General features: G+C 38.9%; 1 protein-coding gene across 1 annotated transcript in view; it reads left to right on the forward strand.

Annotated features, from left to right (window-relative positions):
• LOC124794974 (N-acetylgalactosamine kinase) overlaps window positions 1-21,133 on the forward strand; it is an 84,618-nt gene extending 63,485 nt beyond the window's left edge. The window contains exons 9-10 of the mRNA XM_047258705.1: window positions 18,558-18,756; window positions 18,837-21,133. Of these exons, the coding sequence (XP_047114661.1) occupies window positions 18,558-18,756; window positions 18,837-19,002 (365 nt within the window). The 3' untranslated portion in view covers window positions 19,003-21,133. The remainder of the gene's footprint in view (window positions 1-18,557; window positions 18,757-18,836) is intronic.
• Window positions 21,134-22,377: the final 1,244 nt, after the last annotated feature.

Below are 22,377 nucleotides of genomic sequence, written 5' to 3' on the forward strand. Positions count from 1 at the left end.
TTCCTATATTTTGCGAGGATCATATCTTCAAATATAGGCAGAATTTTAAAGAAATTAGATATTAAAAGTGTATTCTGTCCACCGACTAAGACCAGAGCTCTGCTGGGCTCAGTGAAGGATGATTTGGGTTTGAGAAAACCTAGGGTCTACAAGATTCCCTGGCATTGCGGGAAAGTCTATGTTGGACAAATGATTCACACAGTCCAGAACGCTGCATGGAGCATCATCGTCACATGCATTTATTTCAGCCAGAAAAATCTGAGTGTTGAAACGTTGTCTTACTGAAGGACATAAAATGTTGTTTGATGAGACACAAGTGGTTGCTCCTGTATCGCAATATTGGGATTGTGTAGTGAAAGAAGCCATTGAAATCTGGGTATCTGACAATATTATAAACAGAGATAAGGAGTATCCTTTAAGTAAGAGCTGGAGTCCTGTTCTGTTTGACATTAAGAAACAACAGTTCTTGTTTCAGTCTTCAAAAACTGTCAATAGTGTTTGATATCGATTTATCATTTCCGTGAGCTTTCACCACCGATGCACTGTTGTGCCTGTCACTAAAGGGCAGTTATGTGTGCACACGTGCATTGGACCCACAGTCGGTGTATAAAGGAGCAGGTGCGGTGTGTTTGATTTCAGTCCCTGTGAGATAGTGCGATGGTCTACTCACCTGAAGATGAGGGCCAGGTGGACCGCCGAATTGTTGTGTACAGATGACGATATGTTCTGGCTGGAGACCTGATATCAGTACAAGCACTTCCTTATAGTCTTCTAGATTTCTTGACACTACTGTGGACATCTGATGCTGCTATTTATCTACACAGTGAATCACAACTGTCTTATGTACTAAAGCACGCTATTGGGTGGATGGCCAGAATATTATGACTGATAGTTCTGGGAAACTGCTGTAGGTGATATGGAATTTGCTCTATTTCATTAACTAAGAACTATTTTATTTTAAAGAGATCTACAGAAGATTATGATTAGTCTGAGAGCTAATTCTGCTACTGTTTCCATATGAACACCTGCTTGTATTTTGTCAGGACCAAGACAGTGTTAAATTTCTGTAGTTGACACTGGTTTCCAACACAACTTGCATTAATATCTGTACTACTCAACTTGTTAGTGTATAGTGTTTGGATGCCAAAGGATTCCATGAGTTTCAATGTGAGCTTTCATTTTGCTGGTGTCCATGTGGTTGAAACTGTTCCAATAAGCAAAGTTACCATGAGCATTAGGAAATGTATCACTGATAACTGGATTCGGAGATGATCACAGCGATAGAAAATCCTGTCAATCTGGTCAGACTTACGTTAAGATACCTGCTGAATCAGTTATGTGATTAATGTAAAAAAGAATGAATAAAAGAAATGGTCAGGAGAAATGCACATTTGACGAGATCTGAAATTATCATGTGTGTGTTGTGTTGCTGTCTTCAGTCCAGAGACTGGTTTTGTTGCAGCTCTCCATGCTATTATATCCTGTGCAAGCTTCTTCATCTCCAAGTAACTAATGCAACCTATATCGTTCTGAATCTCCTTAGTTATTCATCTCTTGGTCTCCCTCTATGATTTTTACCCTCCACACTGCCCTCCAATACTAAACTGGTGATCCCTTGATGCTTCAGAATGTGTCCTACCAAGCGAGCCCTTCTTCTAGTTAAGTTGTGCCACTCATTAGTTACGTGATCTACCCATCTAATCTTCAGCATTCTTCTGTAGCACCACATTTCAAAGGCTTCTATTCTCTTTTTGTCTGAACTATTATTCGTCCATGTTTCACTTCCATACATGGCTACACTCCATACAAATACTTCTGTGTGTCTCTTGTATGCACAGTATATGGACTGGTGCTGACTGCATAGCAGTTCTTTTTTGGCTGGTGTTATGCCTTCTATGTTAATAGGTATAATCATTAACTGTGGCCTGAAAAGGGCTCAGGTATATATGTTTCTGTTGTGAAAGGATGAGCAGTCAGATTATTTTGATCATATTCTGAAGTTGCCCAGGTTACACGTGATTACTTTTATCATTCCGATCGCAGATCATTGCAATTTTCTTGGAGGCTTGTTTCATGTGCAAGTTGTGACATGCGCAGACCAAAAATAGAACAAATGCTTCTCACCATCGAAAGACCACATTTCAAATACAGAAGTGCTATTTTGTTCATCCAGATACCCAGATCTTATCCACAGAATTCATGGAGGAAAAGAACTATGAAATTCTTATTTTAGAAACAGTTAATTGCACCATTACATTACTTAATAAATCACCTGGTGCTGAATTCACTGTTAACAAACCATCCAATTTTCAAAATAAACATGTGCAGATTGTGATCGGTGATTTCAACAGCCATAGTACCATTTGGGGCTATGATCATGAAGAAGAGAATGGGACAGCAGTACAAGTGTGGGCAGAAGCAAGTCACCTGACTTTAATCCATCGTGCTAAACTGCCTGGATCTTTTAACAGTGGCAGTTGGAGGTGAGTTTACAATTCTGACCTAAGTTTTGGTAGTACCAGTATCAGTCAACAATGTGTAAAATCTGTCTGCTCCTCGATACCAAACTCGCAGTATAGACCAATAATGTGTCAATTATTTGCTGCCATAAGACCATAGAAGGTATCTTTCCAGAGAAGGTTTAATTTTAAGAAGGCTGATTGGTTATGATTTGTGGAATTGCTGGACATTGAAGTATCTTATATAGAACCAGTACGTGAATGCTATGACACCTTCACGGCAGCTGAAAAGAGATGTTCGAGAATGTCTATTCCTTGCGGCTGTCTAATATCTTATAGCCCCGGGCTTACTTCACACCAAGCCACCCTACTAGTGGAATACAGCTACTTATTTGAAGAAAACTATTTCAGTGAAGAAACTGTGGAAACAAGGCACAATCTTATTTCCTGTATAAGGGAGGCAAAAAGGGATAAGTGGATAAAAACTATAGAAAACTTGGATCTGAAAAGAGAGAGCCATAAAGCTTGGAGACTTCTGAGACACCTAAACAATTATCCGACTAAGACCATTACGCATCATAATATCACTGCCAATCGAATAGCACATCAATTACTGATGAACGGGAAGCCAACACACAAATCACAAAAACTGAAATTGCAAAGAGAAGAGCAAGAGGAGAATAATGACCTTACGTCATCATTCAGCCTGGAAGAACTACAGAAGCCTATCAAACAAAGTAAAGCAAAGGTAAATCAGCTGGCTTGGATGATATACGAACTGAGCAAATCGAACACTTCGACTTAAATAAAAAGAAATGGATTCTTCTACTTTTCGATAACTGTGTAAGCAGAAACCAAATTCCAAAGATATGGTGGAAGAGTCGAGTGATTGCTTTGCTGAAACCTGGCACAGACGGAAATGATCCAAAGAATTTTAGACCAGTCGCACTGTCATCTTTACAAATTGCTGGAAAGACTGATTTTGAATCGCCTATCACCTGCAATTGACCCCTCACTTATACCTCAGCAATCTGGATTTCGTCCAGGTAAAAGCTGTACTGGACAGTTGTTAAACCTCACACAGTTTATAGAAGATGGCTTTGAAGCTCGGAAGGTGACAGGAGAGGCATTTGTCGGCTATCAGAGGCATATGATACGGTCAATCACCAGGTACTACTAGTCAAGGTCTACAATCTGACCAAAGATTTTGGACTAACAAGACTCATCGCCTCCCTTCTGCAGAATCGCAGGCTCTTCATTGACTTTCAAGGACAGCATAGTCGATGGAGATTACAGAAGAATGACCTCCTGCAAGGAAGTGTTTTGGCTCCAATTCTGTTCAATATATATACAAAACGACCAACCTATAGACCCCAATGCCAGGAGCTTCTTATATACTGACGACCTCAGTCTAGCCACCCAAAGCACAGATTTTGAATCAGTGGCAAGCAACCTCATGAATGCCCTTGAAGATCTATTCAGATACTGCAACACAAACCAGCTTAAACCAAACTCTTCAAAGACCCAAGTGTGTGCTTTTCATTTGAGAAACAAGGAAGCCATATGCAAGTTGAAAATAGTATGGTTGGGGGTTGAACTGGAACACTACGGGACTCCAAAATATCTAGGAGTGACCCTTGCTAGATCTCTCACTTTCAAAAAGCACTGCATGAAATGCAAGTCAAAAGTCTCCACCAGGAACAATCTCCTATGGAATCTGTCCAAATCACAGTATGGTAGTCAACCTGAAACAATGCAATGGCACTATGCTATTCTGTGGCAGAGTATGCCTGTCATATTTGGTATAATTCAATCATGTGAAACAGGTGGATGTAGCTGTCAACGAAACCTGCAGAATTGTAACAGGTCACTTGAAACCCACTCCAGTTGAAGGCTTTACCACCTCACAGGAATAGCACCACCACCTGTTCGAAGGGAGATAGCTGCAAACAACGAAAGAAAGGTAGTGGAACAGGAAATTAATCATCCTCTGTATGGGCATTAACCGCATCTGCAACAACTGAAGTCAAGAAGAGTTTCCTTAGGACATCAAAGGAACTTATAAACACTGCTGAAAAAGCTAGGTTACAACTATGGAGGGCTACAACCTATCTTCCCCTTGGTTGTAAAAGAGTTGTTGAAGCTTTACCTGCAGGCCATGGTGGGGAATGGACAACTTGGAAGTCCTTGAATAGACTGAGATTCGGAGTTGGAAGATCAAAAGTTAACCTGGCAAAATGGGGATATACTGATCCAAATAATATTCGGTGTGACTGTGAAGAAGAACAGACAGTCTGGTACATGCTTCCTTGTCGATTGTGTCCAGCCTCCTGTACAGAAGATGACCTTCAACAAGCAACAGAAAATGCACTGGAAGTGGCCAAGTTTTGGTAAAAAATAATTTAATCATAACTGTGTAAAATGTATGTACATGTACCTGTATGTTTCTGACATGAGAGTAATAATAATACTACAAATACTTTCAGAAAAGACTTCCTGGCACTGAAATCTATACTTGATATTAACAAATTTCTTACTTGATATTAACAAATTTCTCTTCTTCAGGAATGCTTACCTTGCCATGTCCAGTCTATGCTTTATATCCTCTCTACTTGAGCCATCATCAGTTATTTTGCTTCCCAAGTAGCAAAACTCATTTACTACTTTAATTGTCTCATTTCCTAATCTAATTCCCTCAGCATCACCTGATTTAATTTGACTACATTCCATTATCCTCATTTTGCTTTTGTTGATGTTCATCTTACATGCTCCTTTCAAGACACTGTCCATTCCGTTCAGTTGCTCTTCCAGGTCCTTTGCTGTCTCTGACAGAATTACAGTGTCATTGGCAAACGTCAAAGTTTTTATTTCTTCTCCATGGTTTTTAATTCCTACTCCAAATTTTTCTTTTGTTTCCTTTACTGCGTGCTCAATATACAGATTGAATAACATTGGGGATAGGCTACAATCCTGTCTCACTCCCTTCCCTGCCACTGCTTAGCTCTCATGCTCCTCGACTGTTATAACTGCCATCTGGTTTCTGTAAAAATTATAAATAGCCCTTCGCTCCCTGTATTTGACCCCTACCACCTTCAGAATTTGAAAGAGAGTATTCCAGTCAACATTGTCAAAAGCTTTATCTAAGTCTGCAAGTGCTAGAAATGTAGGTTTGCTTTCCTTAATCTATCTTCTAAGATAATTCGTTGGGTAGGATTAGTGAATATGAAGAGTAAATGGGTGAAATGGAGAAGATTGCTTGTGGGAAGTGGAGCTCAATAGCAGCGAAATAATTTTATGTTCTTGCAACTGCTTTTCCTAACTATCTTCCTACCTTCTGGTAAATTCTGCCTTGATTTATTTCATATAATTCTATCCTATTAACCAGTCAGTATTTGCTAGTACAGTTTTTCTTCTCCTTGTAAGGTTTTACCAACCTGTATGTTAATTTAATATGAATGTGAATAGAGTATAAATATTAAATGTACATCCAGTTTATCTCATAACTACTAATGTTACTCATTGCATAAATTGATTAATATTTTAAACAAACAATTCAAAATGGAATGTTAGTAATATTTTAGTCTTCAAAGAGGAACAACTGGAGTAGGACTGAGGGTACAAAATATTAGAAAATCTTGTTAGATGTGTAACTTTTTGGAATTCTCGACCAAAATAAATAAGATGCACACAAAAAAGCAAAAGACATAATTATCCTCATGCAGTACTTCCCATTACCTTGTTAACAAACAATATCATGTTGATTGTTTGTTTACCACAACCAACTTCACATAAAGAGATTTCTTTACTTCCCTCATTGTGTCTTCAAAACACAAATTAAATATCAGTGACGGCAGCAAGCAACATTTTGTTACACTTCACTGATTTTGACCTCTTGTATCATTCCTTAAGCACTGACTTCTCCAGGGACTTTTTTAAACAAAGTGAATGGATAGTTCTTCTGTCCTTGCAGTTTAAGTGCAAAAAATTATTTGTTACATTTTATCAAAACCTCCTTCAGATCTATGTGTGCAATCTATGATTTCTAATTTTTCTTAAATATAGCTCGTTATTGAACACAGTGCTAAAATTACTTCTAAGTGATACTGATTTTCCTGAAAAAGACCAGAACTTCTTGTAAACTACTTTCAGTTTTACATTTTTCGATAACATACTCTTGTGAATAGTTTTGACTGATATGTAGAGTGGACATAGGTGACGACTTTCCAGGTAGAATAATGGAGACCACAAATACCAATAATCTACACTTTATTGGAAGATGGAAGCACATGAAAACACATGCATTTATAAGTCATCAGTTATGAACTGAGGCAAATATTGTCACTGCAGCAGAGCTGTAGCACTCACCAAAGAATCTCCTTGCTGGATTCCACGACTGCTGCTAGGTCATCACAGATGTGATACTTGACAGATCGTGCTATAATTTTCAAATCTGTGTGCTCTTGCTTTCTTTGAAAGTGCAATAATTATATTCTTTTTCAAGATGCCATGGAACTTCCCAAGTTACATATGTTTTGTTGTTGTAGTATGCTGAAAATGGCCTTTAGGATAGAATAATGACTAAGTTGTGATTGTGCATGCTCTCCTAGTTTGGAATGTTTTACATCTACAAATGCACACATAGTACACAAACCACTGTATGGTGCATGACAGAAGGTACCCTGTACCACTACTAGTCATTTCCTTTCCTGTTCTACTTGTACAAATAGAGTGAGGGAAGAAAGATTGTCTATGCGCCTCTGTATGAGCCCCAATTTTTTGTATATTCGTTCTTACACTAAATGCCTGTTGGCAGTGGTAGCATTGTTCTGCATTCATCTTCAGAAGCTAGTTCTGTAAATTTTCTCAATAGTGTTTCTTGAAAAGAACATTGTCTTCCCTTCAGGGATTCTCATTTTGGCATTTATCCGGTAATAAATATGCAATCAGTCACTTTTTTACGATTTTTTCAACCATGAACATGTTTTCGAGCCATTGCAGGCTCATCTTCAGATGGAGGAGTTACAGGAATATTATGTTGTGGACCAAGTGTAGCTAGATGCAGTGCTGGTGCTGCTGGCGAAAATGATGGAAATTTAGTAATCGGTGACAAAACATTTACGAATCTGAAACTTTTTTATTGTATCTGAACTCATAATCTGTTCAAGAATTCTGTAGCAAACAGATGTCAAGGATATTGGCCTATGGTCAGCAAGCAATGCATGATTGTGTCCAAGATTTGCAGTCTTTCTGGACATTTGGACAGATGAAGTAGTCTGTGAGAAGCTTCATTACTGGACAAATCCCAGTATGTGAAAGCCCAAGTAATTTATTGAAAATAGTTCGTCTCGTGGTGTCTGATACCAGTAGATAAAGGCAGTCTTGGGAGACATCACATAGTACTTGTTTTGAAGAGCCAAGGATGTTGTGATGTTTGATGTGCAGTCGCTTTGTGTTGCCGTCTAGGAATTTACATAACGTACATGCTCTAGCTATGCTGTTGCAAGTTTGTCAAAATTGGTATCTATTGAGAGAGAGTTCATCTGTGAAAGGAAGCCAGCCATGACTGTGTCCACACCATGTAGACGTGGAACATTGATTGTGAGTTGTGTAGTGTAAGTATAAATGGGGGAAATACCATAGGCAACAGTCTTTTGCAGAGTTTCAAACAGAATCCAGTGGTGGGTGATAATCCATATAGACTGTCAAAGACGTGCCCTCATGTCATCTTTGAAGTATTGTATTGCTTTCGACAATGCCAACAGTTCTCTGTCATAGGCCAGTCACTTATGCTGTGAGTCGGTCAGTTTTTTTGGAAAAGAAATGCTGTAGCTGTTGTGTGCATGCTACTGACTGTTGAAGAACAGCACCAGTCACAAAGTTGCTCATGTGCATGGTGACCATCAGCTGGGTAGTGGATGAGCTAGGGTCTTAGCCTGAGAGAGACAGTCTGTAATTTTTTCAAATGCTTGTCGGATCTGTGGGGTCCAGTGAATAGTCTTTTTGCCTGAGTTGTGTTTACTTGTAAACGCATCTGTACGAGGTACCTGGATGGTGGCAGCATTAGGCAGGTATCTACGATAATTAATTATCAAGCTGAAAAATCAGTACAAGTTGTGAAAGGCCTGTGAGTGCAGCATGTGATGTTTAGCTTGTTAAGGTGTAGACCAAACGCAGTCATGGCAAACCAAATGACCAAAGAAGGCAACCTGAGACTGGCTCATCTGACACTTGTCATAGTTGATCGTGACACCAAGTTTGTGTAAAGTATCGAAAACTGGTTTGATGTGGTCTTGTTCCTTTTGGAAGCAGAGAAAACTAAAATGTCATACAAGTAGGTGTAGCAGAAGGGAAATTTGAAAAGAGCATTGTCTACGAATCTTTGCCAGGTCTGGCTTGCATTTTTAAGTCGTTATGTCGTATAAAGAAATTCATACAGCCGTAAAGGGATTATGATTGCAGTCTTTGGAACATCCTCTGGATTCATAGGGATCTACAGACATGCTTTCTTACAATTCAGCTTACTGAACACTGGGGTGCTTGTCAGATAACGTGCAAAATCTGAATGTTAGGGATAGGCTAAGTGTCTGGTATCATATGGGAATTATAAGGACTGATAACCACCGTATAGGCTATAGGTGCCATCCTTCTTAGGTACAAGATGAATGGGCAAGACCCAAAGGCTATCAGACTGTCTAATAATCCCAGTTTGTAATAACCTCTTTGTAAAGAACTTAACCACAGTAAATCTGTTCAGAGGTAGCCTACACACTTTGGGTGGGCCTAGGGTGGTGTTTGTTTTATGAACTATACTCTTGTTGATAGCATACATGGATGATGGGAGATGGGAAACATATATGGCAAGTGCACGGGCACTAGAGGAGCAATGCACTTGACTAACCCGTACAGGTGCTGATGAAACTGTTACAGTTGGCTATGGTGGTGTGTGAGTGTTTGTTGCCGTATGTCCTGCATCTGTTGATTCATTTGTGATGGGGAAAAATGAAATGATCAAGCTGTTCCAAGTATATATATGTCAGCAGTTAGCACAAATTTTATCGGAAGTGGCGTGCTTTTCTTCACATTGGTGAAATGTTTCCTTCAGTACGTCGAATTATTGCTGGGTGGTACATTGTAATTCCGCTGATGATAACAGGCAGTCTTTTGATATCTATTGACTGTGTTTGTACATATCAACAGCACTAACAGTTTGCGAGCTGAGGTACATAGTCATTGGTTACATGGGGGATGGTACAGCACTGATAATTCCATTCACAGAACGTCTGCTTCTGTGATGTAGAAGAGGTCCACAAGCCAAATCAGGACTGAGGCAAGATGTCTTAGAACTTCAGACCCCAGTACTGGTTTGTGACATCAGCAATGAAAAATTTCCAAGAGTACATGTCTTCTAAGTCGAAGTCAAAGCTTCAAGACATGTTTCCATACACTGCGGTGGATGAATCATTCACTGCAAGGCACTGGTTGTAGGTACATGGAATAACACTCACCTCATATCCCATGTCAACGAGAAAATATTGGTGGCAAGTGTGACCCAGGTTGTAGAGTCTGTCACAAGAAGATGGTGTGCAGTGAGATTGGCTCACATGTCAAGGTAGTAGGCGTCTTGAATTGGGGCAACAATTGTTCTTCCCATTTAGGTAGTCTCAGGATGCCTTGCAGTTGTGAGTAATAGTGCCAGAACAACCAAGGAGCCAACAGAGGCGTGTTTGTGTCTTTTTGTCAGGAAGCTGATTGCTGTTGCCAACCAATTGTCTGTTTGTTTTGGCTGGCCGGTGGTCACTGCCTGGGTGGGTGGGAGTGACGTCATCCTCAGCAGCATCTGTGTGTGCTCAGAATTGTTCAGCTGCGTATTGCTGTATGTCAAGGCATGCTTCCCAATTGAGGCAGGACTGGTTGTTGTTGTTCAGTGAATTAAGACATTGTTGGTGTTGTAACAGGGCTTGAAGTATGTCTGCCAAACTTCATTTCTTCTCTTGTGGCTCAATCTCTTTCAAGATAAGTGCTCATTCTCACCTGGGGAGGTAACTTCACAACCCGCACTGTCTTTGCCATGTCATATTTGTTGGTAGCTGGAGGTGAAAAAATAACATCACTAATGATATTTGCATACTTACCAAGGTGGCACAGTAATGTGACGAACATGGAGCTGATGTCAGAAATGCCATGACTGCCACATAGTTGTTTTGGCTGGAAAGAAAGTGTTCGTGCACGGCCCAACTGAGTTGACTCCATTTGGCAACGTGAATAAATTTGGCAGAACCGAATGTGACACAGTAGGTGCAACACATCGAGTGACATTCGATGTGTGTCCATGACAGTTTGTTGAAAGATGTCTCATTTGTTTATCGAAGAGTGGCATTCATAGCCAAAGTCACCCAGAAGGTCGGTAACTCCAACATATTGCTCAGGTACGTAGAGGTCACAGTTCATATCACCAGCACTGCACAAGAAAATATCAGTTTCAGATTTAAGCAGAGGCAAAAGTTGTCGCTGTTGCTGCCGAGCACGTAACTCAACACCGTGTAAGTCACTGCCTTGTAATTGCTTAACTTCAGCACTAAGGTTGTGTGATGACTCCATTGTTTCTGCAAGCAAGATGAGTCAAAGAACATAAAATAGTTTATAGCTCTTAGTGTTGTTTGACGCGGGGTCACCAATGTAGATTTTCAAATCTCTGTGCTTTTACATTCTTTGGAAGTGCAATAATTATATTCTTTTTCAAGATATAATGGAACTTCCCCAGTGACACATATTTTGTTCATGAGCTTGTATAATTCTTGCTCTGTTGTGTGGTGTGATACCTGTGGAAATACACTGATATTTCATCAATATCTGGGCAGTCTTGCCTTCTGTGTTTGTGCAAACCTTTTTGAAATACAGAAAAAGAGTATGGAATTTCCCTTTCATCTTCATGCCCCATGTCCTTATTTTCAGTTGGCCAAATTTTTTTGTGGCAGGTTTAATATTTCTCCAAGTATTGTTTCCATTTATTCACCTTATTTTCAGCTTCCATTTACCAACTATATTTTTCGTCTCTAGTCACTATACTCCCTAAAGTGATTGTTTAGCATATTTGTACAGAATCACATTACCCTTTTTCAATTATGCCTCGTATTTTGTGAAATCATTTCTCCATTCAGTCTTTTTTAGCTTCTCTACATTTCTGGTTAATATCGTTTGTCAGTGACGTAAAAAAAAAAGGTTGAAAGTGAATGGCACCAGTTTACATTTTTTCATTTCTTTACTGCAAACAATATTTCATGCATTATCCAAGGGCATTTTCTGCCTTTTTCAATCGTAATCCTTTTCTACTGCATTTCATCATATTTTCCTGAAATGTGCTCTTTAGTTTTCATTTCTTTTAGCTTGTCTAGGTTCCAACATTTCAGTCAATTTCTCTGTAACTTCTTGAATTTTAACAAGCATTTCATAAATACTAGTGTGTCAGTGATATTTTTTCACACACTTGCGCTACATGACGTCAGAGTGCACAAGGTGTTTTTTTGGTGATGATGTTTTTTAAGTTTGCTATAATGTTATGTAGTTTCTTAACGTTGTTGGATTCTTCTGGTCAAGTAATTTTGGCAAGACTGAAACTAATAAAGAGTTTCCTTCAATATACACTGCACTCATTCTATTTATGTGGTGTAGGTCCATGCCTACGTAATTGATGATCTCTGACTAAGGATTTTCAGGCTTTTAATTGATTGATGTAAGTCTGTGGCAATTCTAAACAGTTGGAACAATGAACAACAATGGAAAATGATAACTGTCTGATAATGGAATAAATCTGCAGACTTCAGAATGAAATAGAAATGTTGCAACTGCATCTTTCAGAAGATACGAACTTTGAGTGTATGCTGAACAAAAGAAATGATATTGATTCAACAATGCCAACACAGTGCAGTAAGGCAACATTGTCAGAAATGTTGACCACACCACAGCAAGAAACAGCTGTGGATCTACCCACTGGTTTCAGCAATTCACACATTCAGTGGTTGCAATTATGAACATTTTCATTCATGCCTTTCCAGCCACATACGAGGTTTGCAATAATAGAAAATGTATTTCAACAACAGAGAGTAACCTAAACCACCAGACCTCGGCATCGATGTCAGATGTGATGGTGAGCTCACCTACAGAAGGAGCATACGGCAGACTGAAGGAAGTTCTAATTTCTTGGTGCATGAAGGCAGTAGACATCAGCATCAAGCAGAATACTGGTGACATTTACACAGCCTGGTAGAGTGTTCGACAGTCTCTAAAAGGTTACTGTTACAAATGGCAATAACTTCCAGCAGAAGTAAGGACTGTCCTAGCCATATACAAGGAGAGATAAGCTGACAAGCTACTACATACTGTGGACAGAATCTATGAGATGCGTAAGCCAGCTGCAATGTTACAATGATGTCAGCAGATTCCACATATGATTACCACCATGATCAGCAAATTGAAACCGGAGCCGTAACTATAAACAGTGCCACAGTCACACCATGACATGCAACAAACATTTCAAATGAGGTTAGAGATTTGAAAGCTATTCTAGAGGACCTGAGAACACAACTGTGCAGGCAACAGCATGACAAGTTAACATTAATCAGGTGTGAAAATGAGCTAGACATGAAACACGAAGCCAGGAAGAGGATGTACATCAAGTGTGTTGCTACAGTAAATATTTTGAGATGCACGTCACCATGTTTCTACTCAAAGAGCTGAGGTACATGCAGTAACAGTGCAATGTTTTTGTGTCAGCAACAGCGGTCATCACCACATACATCTCCTTTTATTTTGAAGAAGTTGTGTGTATTAGAAAAGCATACAGCCATTAGGTTTTTGGTTGATACTGGGTCAGACATCAGCTCACTTCCTGACAGCCATGCACCATGCAACGAACAAGACATATAGTCATGTGTGAAAGTAGTGAATAACACTGATTAACACATATGGGCATAAAGTATGCAAGATTGATGTGGGTTTCTTCAAACAGTTTACATGGTCTTTTGTGATAACTGATATATCGGACCATTGATTGGGCACTGTTTTTCTAGCTCATTTCACGTTGACAGTCGACTTACAGCGAGAACATTTTTAAATTTGACAGACAACAGCACTGTATCAGGCACTAAAAGAGGTACGATGCCTGAGAAGCTTCAGGCGATTGGCAACTCTGTATCTGAGGAGCTACATAACGAAGAGAAAAGTCAGAAACTTCTGGATGACCAGGCAATATTAACAATGGATAATCAACTAAAAAGGCTCACTGAAAAGAAATTAAACATAGTATGGTACTTTATATTCATACCATGCTGAGGCAGTCAGTTTCATGACTAGCACAGAGAGTTGCACCAGAGAGGCTGGCAGAAAAAAGGTGATATTTAAAGAAATGTTAGTTGGGAGTAATTTGCCAGCCAGATAGCCAGTGATCTTTGCCCCTACACTTGGTATGGAAAGACGAACAGATAATGGAGGCTGTAAGGGGTTTACCAGGCATTAAACTTGAGGATCATCCCACATAGGTATCCAGTACCCAAAATACAGGACTTCACATGTTCTCCGGCCAGTGCGAAAATTTCTAACATTCTCTACTGCAAGAAAGCTTACAAAAAGATACTAGTAGCTCCAAGAGGCATTCTGAAGACAGTAATGACTACGCCATTCAAGTTACCCAAGTTTTCCTTTGTGCCTTTTGGCCTTCAATAATGCAGTACCAACTTGGCAGCATTTTATTGTCAAAGTGATGAAGGCATTGGCATTTTATTTTGCTTGTCTTGATGACATTTTGATGTTCACACTGGATACTCAAACACATGAACACTGTCTGTGTCAAGTCTGCAGGTGACTCTTTGATCACTGAATGGTGTTAAACGAAAATAAGTGCATCATGCACAAGAACCAAGTCGCTTCCCTTGGACATACTGTGTTGTTGTCAGAAGGTACATTGCCTCTGCCAGAGGCGATCATGGCAATACAGTCTCTGCCAAAACTGGTGAACTATCAAGAGCTGAGACAATACATGGGAGTAATAATTTTTTTTTCAAATCATCTGCCAGCAACGGCTGATGTGCAAGAGCAACACATTGGTGCACTCAAGGGACATGATGCCAAGGGTCAGTGACTGATTAGGTGGACACCAGAAATGAACAAAGCATTTAGTGATCTACAAGCAACCCTCAGCCAGGCAGTGATCCTCACTCAAACCAGTTCAATATGCACAGCTAGCTATTGTTGTAGACGTGAGTCAGTCAGCAATTGGGGCAGCGCAGAAAGGGCAGTGGTAGCCACGCAGTTTTCCTCCAGGAAATTACAGGTATCAAAGCAAAAGTGGAGCACATATGACAACGAATTGTTGGCAATCTATGAAGCAATTAGATACTTCTGCCTGCAAACAGAAAATAGATGAGTGACCGTGTTTACAGACCACAGACCAATAACATGTGGCTTTAAAAACACTAGTGATAAGTGCTCCCCGAGACAGTTCCATTATATTGAGTTCATAAGCCACTTTACGACATATGATGTAGAAGAAGTGCAGAGAATTTGATGGCTGACTATTTTTCACATATTTGTGAGAGTTCAGAGATTATAGACTATGATAAGCTCATGGTGGAACAGACTGTGGATTCAGAACTGCAGCAAGTGTTAAATGACCCTTCTACAGGTCTGAAATTTGAACAAATTGTGGTGCCTAACTCTTAGCTGAAACTGTGGTGTGACATTTCTTAAAGCAAGCCAGGACCATTCATTACAGAGATGTTCTGAAAGATGGCATTTGGCAGTGTCCACAGCCAATTGCACCCAGGAGTCAGTGCTACAATCAAGTTGCTTACAGAGCGCTTTGTGTGGCCTGCTATGAAGAGATGTGCACCTTCGGGTATGTTCCTGCATTCCTTGTCAGCAAAGTAAAGTGGGCTGAAATGTACATGCTGATATTGGAAATTTTCAATGTTCCTCTGCTAGATTTACATACATTCATGTGGACCTGATCAGACTTCTTCCACAGCCAGAGAGTTACAGGTATTTATTTACAGCCATAGATAGGTGTACGAGGTGGGCAGAGGCAACTCAAACGGGCAGTATATCAGTCAGTTCTACAGCGAGGATGTTTCTATATATGTGGATTGCATGTCTCAGATGCCCCCTCCATGTTATGACTGATCAAGGATGTCAGTTTGAGTCGATACTGTTCCTAGAGCTGGCCAAAATGTGCCGTTTCCATTGCCACCACATGACTAGCCGTCACCCAGCCAGTAATGGTTTGGTGGAACAGTGGCACAGAACTCTGGAAGGAGATTGATGTGTCATCAAATGAGATGGATAGAAGTGTTACCATTAGTGTTGTCAGGCCTGTGAACACCTTACAAACTCAGCATTGGTGTGTTTGTGGCTGAGATAGTTTACGGTGAACCGCTACAGTTTCCAACAGACTATTTAGTACCAAATTCACTGCCAAACCCACAGGACATCACTGCATGAATATACATTGTCCACTGCCTTCCCATGATGGCACCCACAAGGTGTTTGTGCACAAAGACTTACACAATTGCTCTCACATAATGTTATGAACAGACTCAGCCAAGTCATCCTTACAACCACTGGATACTGGCCCTTTTAAAGTGCTGGTTGGAGACAAGCACGCCTTGGAGATGTAGTACTGCAACGACTCCAGACACCGTGGCTGTACATCAAGACACAGTAAACACAGAATGAACTGAAAAAAACCTCTGTTATGACATCTGGGACAGCATCACAATTGACAGTTACGTCACCTCCACAAACCACAGCTCCCGAGAGATCCAACGCACACAAGAGCCGACCATCAGATTAAATTAAAGTATCAAGACAGCCCATGGGCCCTGCACTTGGGGGGGGGGGGGGGGGGGGGGACACAGGAGCTGTGTGGGGCTGTGATATTTTCTTGTGCATTTGTGCAATGTGATGTCAGAGTGCATGAGATGTTTCTTTGGTGGATGTTGATCTTTGCCATCATGTTATGTAATTTTTAGTGTTGGCTAATTCTTCTTGTTGTTAAATAATTTTGACAAGATTGGGCCAGTTGAAGAGATTTGTTCATTCATTATATGCTATGCATATTTTATGTATGTTTGTAGGTTCATGTCTACATTAGGTTATGTTCACTGTAGTCGTCAACACCTGGATAATACCTTCAGTTCTTAGCTGCATCACATAATCTCTATGTCACCAAAATATAGGCAGTCTGATCTTTTTTAGATCCCCTGGCATCTTCATACATGTATCCTTATTGATGCAAATTTAGACAGTGTGTTCTCAGTGATTAAACTGTGACCAACACAAAATTCTTTTGATTTTTCTCCTCTCTTGTTTTGCCAAAACTAAAAGCTCCCATTTGTTTCTGTCTATTCGTTCACCAATGGCTACATTCGAGTCTAATTGAAGTCCCACTTGACATATTTTATGATTTCAGTAATATTATCACTATCTTCTTCATGTTCACTGTCATTGTCATTTGTGATGTCATAGATATGCATACTTTGTTTGATCACAATATCTACTAGATATCTGTTCAATTTCATCATCAGTGTTCTTTCTGTTTGTAACAAATAAAACTTTACTGTCTGTTTTCTGATTCATTACTTTTTTTTACTCCTTCTATACAATTAAATGAACCAAAAACCACCCTCTTCTGGTCACCACATCTCACTGATTTCTTTTTCTACCTTCAGATTTTCTGGTTTTTTGCTCAGCCCTAGAGTTATCACATTTCACATAATTGCAATAATCACCATTCTCTTTTTGTCAGATAACTCCTCCTGAGTGGTTCCTGCCTGGAGATGTGAATCGTGGACTATTTTAACTTCAGAATATTTCATCAAGAAGGAACCCAGCAAGTCATTTTTGCCAGAGAACTTGGGTAAAATATTGTAAAATCACTTAAATAAGCAGGCCTATCATCAGGAAGCTGGAACTAACATGGATTAGACTTGACTGTATCCAACAATGTAACTTCTATTGTAAAACAATGGCAATAATAATAATAATAATAATAATAATAGTAATAATAATAATAGAAATAATAAAAGTAAGATGCTTGTGGTAGTTTTCAAGTCGTATCATGATGGATTACCTTCCACAGAGTTGAAAGCTATGGTTTCCTGAAATTTTTGTAAAAGGATTTTGAATAAGTGTGTGTTCAAACAAAAATATAAAACATGTGGCCTGCTCTAGTCTTAAGCAACTTAACAGCCATACATTATGATTGCTCTGTCATCAGTATGTTGGTAATCTCTGGTAATCAAAACAATAGCTACTCTGAATGTCTTCTGCAAGTCCATGATGGGTGAGTGGAGTTACATAGCACAGATCATCTAATGCCTGCACATTCTGATAGCAAAATGACCTTGTACAGTATTGGGATTAACAAACCAACATCTAACTTGGAGAAATGATGACTGTTTTGATGCTTTGCAGTTGAGATACTCTTGTTTGAAATTGTGCTGCCAAGGCAAATAATGAGACACAAAGCCTTGGAACTTGATAGTCACATTATGAGGATCTTAGGGTACTTGAAATAAAGAAATTATCATGATTTATCTGCAGTATGGACGTGACATGGTGATCACCGATTACATTTAATATGCCTTAATCTAGTGATGCGTCCCTCAAAATGAGTCACTTAATCTCAAGTGGTCGGGACCTTGATGTATATATTGCCACCTAATGTGTCATAGCTTTTGTAACATATTTAACACTTGTGTTATGATGTTATGATTAATGCTCTATACATTTGAGGAATGCATACTTTTGTACAGTTCTTATTGGTTTATAATTTATACTTACAAAACTGGTTGTAGAGCTGGTGCTCTCACTTACATCAGTGTACAAATGATTGTCTCATTCCTCTCACTGCATGATAACATAATGTTCCATTTTATTTAATTATCTTCCTTAAAATGTGAAAGTATGATGCGTATCATTTTGATGTACAAAGAGTGAGGTTCAGAAACTTTGTCATACTCATGATTACTTCAGTTGTCAAATATAGCACCAAACTTTTTGTTATGTAGAGAGCATCCAACAAAAGTTTATTTTCTTGTCTTGCAGAGGCAGCCCGTGTGAAGAACTTCTGTGCAGTTTGTCAGTCTGAAGCAAGTGATGAAGAAAAACTGGTACAGCTGGGAAAGCTTATGAGAGAGAGCCATCAAAGTCTGCAGCATTTGTTTGAGTGCAGTCATCCTTTGCTGGATGAAGTTGTTCTCTTGGGAGAAAATGTGACACTGGGGTCTCGACTAACAGGAGCTGGGTATGTAGCCATATAGGTATAGGTTATAAAGTGCTAAGCTCCTACAGTCTTTCATACTTGTTTTCATATTTGTTTTACAGATGGGGTGGCTGTACTGTTGCTTTAACAACACAAGATTCATACAAAAAATACATAGAGAAATTGAAAACCAATTTCTATGCCAAACACAGTGAAATACAAAATATTGATACACTTGTATTTGCAACAGAACCAAGTGAAGGTGCTGAAGTTTATGTGGTTGCTTAAAAAGAGGGGATAGAAATTATCGATAGCATTCCTGTTTAATTCTGGAATGATCACTACGCTTACCTTAATCAAAGGAAATAATATGGCTTTAAATGATACACATATATATTTTCATAAAGTACTCTATGCACTGAAGTAACTGCTATTATGAGCTGTGCCATTAGATAAAATGCTCTTACTTATGAAAATCATGTATGCTTCTATGTGATGGCAGTAAAACAAATTTGAAACACTTTCAGGTTAGAGTACGGCTGAGGTAGTAGAAAAAAAGAAAAGGTAATTTTTCTTCTCAGTGTCTGTTCCACAGTGTATACTGCGAACCTTCTTAAAAAAAAAATCAAACTTGTGTCGAGCTTTCCAGTATATTTTTACCGTGTATGAGATATGCAGAAAGGTTTCCCTCTAAGGTCATCAATAAGTTACGTGTGTTTCCACCGAGTGAAGAAAGAGTGATTGATGATGCACTGGACTCACATTTAGGAGGAGTGGTGATCAAACCCTTATGTGGACATCCAGGTTTAGACTTGTCATGATTTCTCTGAATTACTTGAGGATAATGTCACAGTAGTTCCTCTGAAAAAGCCACTGCTGATTTGGCATCCAGTCCTTGCTCACTCTGAGCTTGTGCTCTGAGGACATCATCAATGAAACCAGTCTGTAAACCTCCTTTTAAAACCTTAGAGCAAGTTATGTTTGCATGAACTTTGCATGAACTTTAAATTTTGACATTGTGTCCATTCTGTTTTACTTTGAAGTTTTTGTTATTTACTGGCCTTATCATGTTAAATATAGCAGAAGTGGTGAGTTGCCCACAGACAAAAGAAAACAAAAATTTGCCAGCTTTTGGAATAAATCCCTTTTGAGCTAGAGTACAAACACACACACACACACACACACACACACACACACACACACGCGCATGCGTGCGTGCGCACCCAGGCATGCAAACCTGTGTCCATCCATTGTATGAGCTGTGTTCAGGCAGCACATCTCCTTTACTCCTGAAGTATTTGCGTGGTGCCAGGACTTTCCTCACTGAACCCATTTGCCACCATATCATCACTCTGAAGATTAATTTCCTCAACATTATGTTCATGGTTCAGTGCTTCATTTGGTACTTGAATGCTCTATGTAAAGTAACACAACACTCCTATGTTGCACTACTTCTAATTTTTGACAAAATAATTTAATTAGATAGATAAAAATCTACTCACCAAGCAGCAGCAGGGAAATGCACACGTGAAAGACGGTTAATTCTAATTTCTATTTTTTAATTTATTCTTACTGTTCCCTTTCTAATTACTGTTTCTGTTATCTGTTTTGCACAGTAATCTGCTGTTTTCCAATCTTTCTGGATATGTTTTTCTCAGTTGCAATCCTATGCTGGTTTTTGACATTCCATATACTTCACAAGTCTAGATAATCTCATCCTTTGTTGTAATATCTGTGTTCCTAATCTGATAATTATTCATTAGTTTTGGTAAGGTGGTTTTAATTTTTTAAATTCATGTTACCATTGCTACCACTTTCGTGTCAGTAAATCACTGAGATACATAATGTTCCTCCCTTTTGTGTATGATTCATATTATCAGAACATTAGATGCCTGCATGTATGAAAATGTAAATTTTCTTAGTGGTGTGTCCCTAGCAACAGCCAGATTGGATGTAGTATTCAAATAGTAATACACATGTGAAATGTGGTGTACATGAGGGGAGAGTTATTGAGAAAACATAACAGAATAGAAAACTTACTTATAAACTGAATTGTAATTACAAGCATGAGTTTCAAGCTGATTTTTTCAGTTTGTAGGTGTGATAGAATCTACCTCTGTTAAAAAATCACAGCTAGTCTATGTTACGTCAGGGGAGTAATGATAAATATGAAGTCCCAAGTATAAAACACATGAAACTTTTAAGTCTGTTGGATAGACACAGCTATTATTAAACTGTGAATGTATGTAAATAGAGCTGGCAGTAAATAGAGCTGGCAGATCATTTTAGTTGGAAACCAGGAAAATTGTGAGCCTGATTTGTGGTTTTGAGTGATATTTTGTTTTGAGATTGTTTGTGACACAATTTGTATCTCCATATGTAAACCATCTGGATTCAAATAAAGCATAATTATAATGTACTTGAATAGAATGGTACAAAAATAAGTTGAAATGTTGTAACGTATAATGGTACTCATTCAGTGTGTAAAAGAAATGTTATAGATAGAAAAATGTAAGTTCATTGCATTAAATTCATTTCCTGTATGAAGATGTGATGCAAGAATATCTTGGCCTATGGTGAATTGAAAATTGTCTTGTTTTTGATTGTAATTAGGTTTATTAGATCACCAAATCTTTTTATACTAGTGCAATAATTGTTTGTCCTTCAGATGATGGTGGTGTTGTTGTTTGGGTGGTCTTCATTGCAAAGACTGATTCCTGTTACTCCCATTGTTTGTGACCCTGCCTCTGTAAATCATGCAATTTCATGAAGAAACGTTAAAACATAATTTGTAATTATCTGATTGGTGAGCAGTGTAGGTATCAATTATATATATTCTCTCTCTCTCTCTCTCTCTCTCTCTCTCTCTCTCTCTCTCTGTGTGTGTGTGTGTGTGTGTGTGTGTGTGTGTGTGTGTGTGTGTGTGCGCTCGCGCGCGTTTAAACTACTATATGATTATACATTATTAGTGAGCATTTTGTTTTACAATGGATATTGTTAATACTTCTTGAAAGATTTTTTTTCTCTATGGATACAAGAATTTATTTTGCTCCATTTTGTAATTGTGTCAATGTTTTCAAGACCACATTGTGTTATCTTCTTTGTCAAAGATCCATATTTGCTTGGTGTTTGAATTGCCATTTCTGTGCTTTGGCAATAAGTCAGAGGGCTATTGAGGTGGTTTAAAATAATGATTATGACACTTATAAAGTTATCACACAATCCACATGTGTCTGAATCTTACGTGTGTTAAATCAGCCATCAAACAGAGGAAAAATCCAGGACACCTGGAACCTACCTTCCTGTATAAAAGATACCAACCATTTCCTCCACTGACCCTCCACAGTTCCCGTCCTTTTACCACACCATCCTAAGCCAACCTACTCATGTGCCATCTAGACGAATCCTTCCTAAAAACCCAGAATCCTAAACCCCTCACCTGGTTTAGATTCATTGATGACATCTTTGCTATCTGGATCGAAGGTGACGACACCCTATAGGTGTATAGAAAGGCCACACATACTGATCATTATCTGCATAAAGATTCAAACCACCACCCTAGACAAAAAAGAGGTGTAATGAAAACCTTGGTAGACAGGGCGTAATAAATTTGTGAACCTGTTTATTTAAAAGATGAGATTGAACATCTATGGTCAACTTCTG

Source organism: Schistocerca piceifrons, chromosome 4, assembly GCF_021461385.2.
Source record: "Schistocerca piceifrons isolate TAMUIC-IGC-003096 chromosome 4, iqSchPice1.1, whole genome shotgun sequence".
NCBI classification, from domain to species: domain Eukaryota; kingdom Metazoa; phylum Arthropoda; class Insecta; order Orthoptera; family Acrididae; genus Schistocerca; species Schistocerca piceifrons.